Consider the following 8,876-nt stretch of genomic DNA (forward strand, 5'->3'; position numbering starts at 1 on the left):
AAGAGAGGACATCTTTTATGGCAGCTTCATGCTTGCCCATAAATAAATAATTTCTCGGTCTCAGCTCAGCCCCTGACAAGTCATAGTTCCTTGAAGAATGAAGAGAGGACATGGTCTTTAAAAAATGGATTTCTGTTCTTCCCATTATCCTTCAGAAGCAGATTATTACCCGTCACGAAGGGGCGGTTTTTCTTTGACCTCATTTTGGGATGGAACTTTTAACCAAAACGGTGTCACCCCTGAACTCACTCCGACACGCCAACGCAAGCGACCACAAAAGGAGAAAAACCCTATAAAAAGAGAGACGATAGCACTACGCATTGTCCATCTCACAGCGAGCACAAGTTCATCTGTCTACAGTGAACTGGAAGGAACTACCATGGCTTCTATGAGAACTTCATCTATGGTGAGTCCTGAACTGATGTGTGATTCTCTTCTCGATTTAGGCCAGATCAATTTCTGGACTGCGGGCATGAAATTCTGGATTCTAACTATGGAAATACAGTCTATATAGGATGGGAAATGAAACCCTTGATAGATATTTGTCATTATTGAGCATTTTCAAGAACTGGTGCATATCAGTTTGAAAGATGAGATTAAAACTGAAAGATAGCTAGACTGGGGCTAAACCACACAAGAAGTGTCAACGTGACATTGTGCTGTAAGAGAGAATGCTTATTGAAAATCTGTTTCTCTGGGTACAAGGGATTTAATATAATTCTTCCACAGTGTTTTTCTTTAATTCAAAATAAGATGGGTCACTACCCTTGAAGATTTAATGTTTTGGCAGTGACTCTTCTTTCCATTATTGTATTATTATACTATAGTCTTGGTACACTAACCCTATTTTCTTAGGTATGTTTCCCAGCTTTTCCAAATTTACATATATTGATTCTGTAATCAAATTGGATTTCAAAAAAGATGCTTTAACAATATTTTAAAAACAGAGACCTTTTAATTCTAATCTAAAGTTATACATGCGTCTTTTTTGAAACCCAATTTGATTACAGAATCAATATATGTAAATTTAGAAAAACTGGGAAATATACTTAAGAAAATATAAGAGGGTGTTGAGTTTGGGCTTGGACATTTGCCAGTGGTACCAACAGAATTTCTAACTGATTCCACATGGATTTTATACAGCCCTTTATGTCTAAGGTGTGCATTCCCTTTTATGCAATGTTTCACAAAATGTAAGAGGAGATATCAATGGTGTAGAAGGGCATTTCTTCCTAGAAAATCAAGGTCATTACCCTTCCAAAGACCTGAGAGTGATGCATATACTGATATATTGATGACTTGCCATCTTCACTAAAATTACTGTCAGCCAATGAATAATGTGGTTTTTCTACTTAAAAAAAAAATGTTCAAGACTGGTAGAAATGCCATGGTCCTAATGTCACTTTAGTCATCTCATCAGCTTTTCACTTAACATATTTGAAAATTTAGTATAGATTGTCCTGGACCATAGAATGTTCTCTACTATCAGCAATTTAATCATTACCACAGTGTGTTAACAAAAACCATTGTAGTACTAACCCAATCTACCTCTCTCTCCATCCAGTCACTGCTACTGCTTCTGAGTCTGGTGGCTCTTGTGAAGGCAGGAGTCATCATCCCACAGAGTCCAGGCTGCCCACCTACTGAGGACAAGAACTTCCCGCAGCATGTGAGGGTCAACCTAAACATCGTTAACCGGAGCACAAACTCCAGAAGGCCCACCGATTATCACAAGCGCTCCACCTCACCTTGGACTCTCCAGTACGTAAGCACCCCAGATAAAACCTCTGCATTCTTCTACATCAGAAGAACACATCAGACTGCCAGTTAAATCATCTGAGGGGGGTGATATTACTCATTCAGAATCACCTGTCAAACCTGGAAGAGCCATTGTTCAAACTAGTGATTCTCCAATTTTCTTTCTACAGATTTCTTTCATAGATCACAGCTCTCCCCAGCCCATCCATAACACCTAGCCTACGAGTTCTCGATGTCCCCAGAATCCACTTAAATGAATGGTGGTCATCATTCTGATATTTATGACACCCCAAGTCTATTGTTTATTTACCCAAAAAAGAAACAGACATTTAGCATGGGAGATTAGTACTGGAATTCTCTTTCCCAGGGCTACCAGAGAATACCCTGGTAGAGTTTGTTGACAACAACAATCAATTAACTGGGATTTTTGTGCTTTTCTTGGTTATATTAGCACTGGGAAAAGTGGATTAGCTACTGGATTAGCTTGAATCCCAGTAGAAGAAGTGTTCCATTGGGTGTTTCACCGTTTTTTGACTTAGTCTTGAATTACATCCCCAACAGACTGACATTCGCTGTGTCTTTAATACATCTAGTGGTGGTGGTGGTGGTGGTGGTTTAGTCGCTAAGTCGTGTCCGATTCTTGTGATCCCATGGACTGTAGCCCACCAGGCTCCCCTTTAGACCCTATGATGGATCAAATACAAAATGCATTTTGATAATTTGATTTCAGGCAAATGATCTCAGTTATGTGGAGCCTACAGATTCACTTGTCTATAGGGTCTTTTCTTCTTACTTACTTACTTACCAAGAATAGTTCAAATAACTTAAACTAAGTCCAATCACTCTCTCAGCCAGAGGAGAGGGAGAAGGGAAAGTTACAGAGGGGCTTCAGATATTGTTTCCAGCCCTTCCTGTCACCCGTGGGCTCTGCTCCATCAGTGTGTTGTCAGATAAATTTGGATGCCTTTCTTGTTTCAAAGACAGACTTCATTAAGTCAGATTAGCAGCTATCTTGTTTCTAGATGACTCTTAGTTTTTTTAATCTATCAAATGCACCCTAAAAAAATATCCTTTATGACAAACAAATCCTTTCTGTAGTTTCAGTCTGTCTTCTTTTGTTTATTCTTCAAAGAACCTGGGGAAAGCTGATCATTGTTTCTTTTTTCTGTAACATTTCATGGGCTTCCAAATCCAAGTTTTTCCCAAATGGCTTGTTTTCCAGACTAATAGCACTTAGAGAATTTGCAATGCCTATCATGTCAATTTGCCTCCCTTTGCTTATTCCTGTTTGATTTCCTTACTGCTCTACCAGGAATTCACTTTCTTCCTGGCTTTTGTCTCCCCTGCAGCCGCAATGAGGACCCTGAGAGGTACCCCTCTGTGATCTGGGAGGCCAAGTGCAGCCACTCAGGCTGTATCAATGCTGAAGGCAAGGTGGACCATCACATGAACTCTGTCACCATCCAGCAAGAGATCCTGGTCCTCCGAAGGGAGTCTCAGCACTGCCCTCACTCCTTCCGGCTGGAGAAGATGCTGGTGGCCGTGGGCTGCACCTGCGTCACCCCCATTGTCCGCCATTTGGCTTAAGAGCTTTCTGCCTGACCCCTACTCCCCAAATTAGTTAGGTTTCCTGGGGAGTAGGCCCAGCCCCTTTTCTAACTAACATCATTTATGTATTTAATAAGCCCTGAAATAACTTTGGGGCATAAGATTCCACTTTGATGTATTACATGCTTTATTTTCTATTCTTTTAAGACAAGTTTCCAGATTTGTGAATATTATTATTTAAAAGGTAGAACCTATATTTATATGAGCTATTTATGGATCTATTTATGTTTCATTAGTCTTTAGAAAAAAGGTGAAATATATGAGTATCTGTTTTGCCTAGGGAAATCCTAGATAGGATTAAATAGCAGTTGAAAATGTCTGAGCTTGTACTACATATGGCTATAGAATTTTCTCTTGCTTGTCTGTTTGGAGTACATAACACAGCTGAAAAGAGACTAAATTTAGTTTCATATTTATTAACTTAATTTTGTAAATTATTGAGGCATTACAAGAGAGACAGCAAGTCTAACTGCTCTATTAAACTGTTGTCATAAAAACAATTTGTAATAATAAAGTTTGGGGAAAAAATTTGCTTCTTTATTCTTTTCTCATTAAAATGTCTTCAGAGAGGCCAGAATACTGGAGTGGGTATCTGTTCCCTTCTCCAAGGGATCTTCCCAACTCAGGGATAAAACCAGGTCTCCCACATTGCGGACGTATTCTTTACCACCTGAGCCACCAGGGAAGCCCAGGAATACTGGATTGGGTAGCCTATCCATTCTCTAGGGGATCTTCCTGACCCAGGAATCAAACTGGAGTCTCCTGCTTTACAGGAGGATTCTTTACCAGCTGAGCTACCAAGGAAGCCCTTCAGAGAGGTCAGCTCTTTCCTATTTAGAACGGTATGCAAATTTATCAATAGAACAAAACAAAGCATGCCTTTGAGTAGCAATACCCTCCACCCACCCCAATTCCAGATTCTCAGTTTTACTCTTTTCAAAACAATAGAAGGATTTCCCTGGTGGTCCAGTGGCTAAGACTCTGAGCTCCCAAGGCAGGGGGCCCAGGTTCAATCCCTGGTCAGGGAACTAGATCCCATGTGCTGTAACTAAAGATCCCACATTCTGCAACTAAGACCTGGAGCAGCCAAATAAATATTAAAAAAAAAAAAAAGACAATAGACGATGGAGACCCTCATACTATTATCCAGTGCTGCGGACACATACACTCTGGAACAAATTAAGCAAATAGAAACAATGGCCTTGGGAAAATGACATATCATTGCTAAAAAACATACAGGAGGAAAAAAAAGATCCTCCCCAAAATAGGACCTGAGGTTTGGCAGGAAGGAGGAAGTTCTGGGAGAAAACATTGTTTTCAGACTAGAATGGCCTGTGTCTCCCTGAGCTCTGGCTGCTTTTGAAGATTAATGTCAACCAGAGACCTAGAAAAGAACATTTCTCTCTTCTCAGGCCATAACCCTAGAACAGCCCCTCCAGCCCTTGGCCTCTAATTCAGTGAAGTCCAGGACACTGAAAAGAGCCACTGGGGCAAAACAAACTTCAAGCATGAGAAAAGTTCAGCCTAAGTAAAATAAAAACCAAACTGTATTCAATTCCAGAGTAGTTTCATGTTTCAAGTCATAACTATATTTCCCCATCATGGCCAAGCATGTCATCTTGCCCTACTTCTGGGCAACCTTGACAATTCTCAAGCTGGTCCCACAGGCTCCCTGCTTCTCAAAAGACCATCTTCTGCACTACTTTATTCCCTATGAACTCCAGCCCCACCCAGAGAACCATGGCTTTTCTCTGCTTCTTTGCCAATTCCAAACCCAAGGTCATCTTCTCCAGCCACGTCCTTCCAATGCTTCTGCACCCCGAGATCTTGAGTCTCATGACTGTCTCCCATCATGGTCTTCATACAAGAGATTCACTGGCAGCTACTACTAAAATTGTCTCACAGTCTCTGCTTTAAAACCTCTCCTTAAAGTATTGTTGTTCATTTCTCTTGTTTTCCTTGAATAGTAGTGGTGAAAATAATTGGTGTTTTGCTTTGGGATGGAGGACGAGAAAATGGCATATACCACCACAGTTCTAAACCATGATTTCTCACTAGACTGTATTCCTGGGAATTTTGAGAGTGGGAAGAGATGGTTGCTTTCCAAGCCTCTTCTCCCCTGATATGCATTACTTTCATTTTCCCTTCATTTCCCTCGGTTAGCACCATCATTCACCCCATCACCTCTGCTGGAGATCTGTGAGGCATCCCTGACTCCCCTCTTCCTCTTTCTCACTCCTGACACCCACACATCCCCAGACTCATGAAGTTTCACTTCCTGAAAGTTCTCCACTTAACCCTCCCCCTGCCCAGGTTCAGGACTTCATCTTTTCTCATTTCTCTCCTGCTATTGGAACAGCATCCCGCCTGTCGTCGCTGCTGTTGCTCCTTTCCCTTCAATCCATCCTCCAGTATCTATCTGTGGCACAAAATCAGACATGACACAATCAGACATAACCTGGCCCTGGTCCTGCCCTGTTTTTCATCTCATGTGACTTCCCACTTGATGTTTCACCCTGCCATTATCAAGTCCTCACTGTGACCACCACGCTGTCTTTCCCTCAGTGCCTGTGTCATGGCCCCTCTGTCTTGATGCCTTTACCACCCTCTCTTTCCTCTGTTCATACCCTGCCAGTATGGTCTGAATGTTTGTGTCCCCCCAAAATTCAAATCCTAACCCCCAAAGTGACGGAATTGGGACACAGGACCATTGGGGGGGTCATGAGGGTAGAGCCCTTTCTGAATGAGATTGGTGCCCTTATTAAAGAAGCCCCAGAGAGCTTCTTCAGCTTCCCAAGTGGCTCAGTGGTAAAGAATCTGCTTGCCAATGCGGGAGACATTAGGGGGACAGTGGAAATATCCTTAACATTTTGAGGGGGTTAAAGGCAGTGGAACAGTGAGATACTTGTTTTTAATTCTGGTTTTTTAGTTCTAGGTATTCTGATATTTTCCTTTATTTTTTAAAAAATTGAGACGTAATTGACATATAATACTGTGTTCATTTTGGGTATCAGTTCAGTTCAGTTCAGTTGCTCAGTCATGTCCGACTCTTTGTGACCCCATGAATTGCAGCACGCCAGGCCTCCTTGTCCATCACCAACTCCTGGAGTTTACCCAAACTCATGCCTGTCGAGTCGGTGATGCCATCGAGCCATCTCATCCTCTGTTGTCCCCTTCTCCTCCTGCCCCCAATCCCTCCCAGCATCAGAGTCTTTTCCAATGAGTCAACTCTTCACATGAGGTGGCCAAAGTACTGGAGTTTCAGTTTTAGCATCATTCCTTCCAAAGAACACCCAGGGCTGATCTCCTTTAGAATGGACTGGTTGGATCTCCTTGCAGTCCAAGGGATTCTCAAGAGTCTTCTCCAACACCACAGTTCAAAAGCATCAATTCTTCAGCACTCAGCTTTCTTCACAGTCCAACTCTCACATCCATACATGACCACTGGAAAAACCATAGCTTTGACTAGACGGTTTTGGGTATACAACATAATAATTTGATATATGCATATATCATAAAATGATTACCACAATGGGCTCCCCTGATAGCTCAGTTGGTAAAGAATCCACCTGCAATGCAAGAGACCCTGGTTCAAATCCTGGGTTGGGAAGATACATACACTGGAGAAGGGATAGGCTACCCAGTCTAGTATTCTTAGGCTTCCCTTGTGGCTCAGCTAGTAAAGAATTTGCCTGCAATGTGGGAGACCTGGGTCCAATCCCTGGGTTAGGAAGATCCCTTGGAGAAGGGAAAATTTTAGGGTACAACATAATAATTTGATATATGCATGTATCAAAAGATGATTACCACAATAAATTTAGCTAAATCGATCATCACACATAGTTACAACTTTTTTTGGTTAGGATTAGAACTTTTAAGATCTATTCTCTAAGCAACTTTCAAATATACAATAGAGTGTTATTTACTATAATCACCATGCTATGCATTACAGTTCCAGGACTTCTTTATCTTGTAACTGGAAGTTTGTACCTTCTGACCATTTTCATCCATCTCAGTATTTTTTTAAATGTAAAATATCTTGCAAGTATGTTAAGCTTGTTTAATTTCTAAAAACAGTGGCTGACTTTATTTTTCTGGGCTCACTGCAGATGGTGATTCCTTGGAAGGAAAGTTATGATCAACCTAGACAGCATATTAAAAAGCAGAGACATTACTCTGCCAACAAAGGTCCGTTTAGTCAAGGCTATGGTTTTTCCAGTGGTCAGGTATGGGTGTGAGAGTTGGACTATAAAGAAAGCTGAGCACCGAAGAATTGATGCTTTTGAACTGTGGTGTTGGAGAAGACTCTTGAGGGTCCCTTGGACAGCAAGGAGATCCAATCAGTCCAACCTAAAGGAAATCAGTCCTGAGTATTCATTGGAAGGACTGATGTTGAAGCTGAAACTCCAATACTTTGGGCACCTGATGCGAAGAGCTGACTCATTGGAAAAGACCCTGATGCTTGGAGGGATTTGGGGTGGGAGGAGAAGGGGATGACAGAGGATGAGATGGTTGGATGGCATCACCGACTCGATGGACGTGGGTTTGGGTGGACTCCGAGAGTTGGTGATGGACAGGGAAGCCTGCGTGCTGTGGTTCATGGGGTGGCAAAGAGTCGAACATGACTGAGCGACTGAACTGAACTGAACTGAACTGAATTTCTAAAAATAAAGAAGATATAAGCCTACATCCAGGAGGAAAATATAAAATACCAAATCAGGAACCAAAATTATATTGATGTCAGACTTATCCACATCAAACACCAGGAAATAATGGAGTAAAATTTTCAAAGTCCAGAAGAACAGAAAGTATAGATCAGACAGCTTCTGTTCAGACAAGACCTCTTTGATCATCAAATGATACATTTGTGAAGTTTTATTGAGTTATGCACTTAAGAGCTGCACATTTCTCTGTATGCAATGGTTCAGTATGAATTTTGCTTAAGAAAAAAGATCAATGTCTAACATGTTGGTTCTCAATAAATAATTGTCAAATGAAAAAATAAATGACTCAAACCAAAATGCTCCATCAAATAATATTCTGTGAAGTCAACTAGAAGGCTTTCTCAAGCATGTGAGGACAGAGAAAAATTCTATGTGGGCATCTTCATGGTTAAAAACAACATTCAGAGATAGACTTTGGCTGGCTGACAGATGAATCAAAGCTAAGAATTCAATAACTCAAATAGGCACTTTATTCTTTATACTCTTTATATCCTGGATCCCTGTGAGCTCTGAAACAAACTATTCATTGGATTAAGTCTAAATAATATTTATAATGATGTTATAAAAGCTTTTCAAGTGAATAAAAAAAAAAAAACAAAAGAAATTGTAAAAAAAAAAAAAAAGGTAATATATCTTAAAAAAAAAAGCTAATAATAATATAATAATCATCAGCATCAAGATGATTGAGCATCAGCATCTAGATGATCTAGATCATTACCATCCTCTAAACCTGTGATCTAAATTCAGGGAACCAAGCCCCAAAATGGGAATGAAAACAAGGGACAC

General features: G+C 40.9%; 1 protein-coding gene across 1 annotated transcript; it reads left to right on the plus strand.

Annotated features, from left to right (window-relative positions):
- The first annotated feature begins 341 nt into the window (after positions 1–341).
- On the plus strand, positions 342–3,875 carry IL17A (interleukin 17A). The gene is made up of 3 exons (XM_019985472.2): positions 342–406; positions 1,565–1,761; positions 3,108–3,875. Exons 1-3 carry the CDS (start codon positions 380–382, stop codon positions 3,343–3,345), a joined length of 462 nt encoding a protein of 153 aa, XP_019841031.1. The 5' UTR covers positions 342–379; the 3' UTR covers positions 3,346–3,875.
- The last annotated feature ends 5,001 nt before the right edge of the window (positions 3,876–8,876 follow it).

Source organism: Bos indicus, chromosome 23, assembly GCF_029378745.1.
Source record: "Bos indicus isolate NIAB-ARS_2022 breed Sahiwal x Tharparkar chromosome 23, NIAB-ARS_B.indTharparkar_mat_pri_1.0, whole genome shotgun sequence".
In the NCBI taxonomy this organism is placed as follows: domain Eukaryota; kingdom Metazoa; phylum Chordata; class Mammalia; order Artiodactyla; family Bovidae; genus Bos; species Bos indicus.

Coding starts and splice junctions, on each gene's coding strand:
- IL17A (XM_019985472.2), top strand. CDS start 380: ATGGCTTCTATGAGAACTTCATCTATG. Junction 407..1,564: donor CTATGAGAACTTCATCTATG/GTGAGTCCTGAA, acceptor CTCTCCATCCAG/TCACTGCTACTGCTTCTGAG. Junction 1,762..3,107: donor ACCTCACCTTGGACTCTCCA/GTACGTAAGCAC, acceptor TCTCCCCTGCAG/CCGCAATGAGGACCCTGAGA.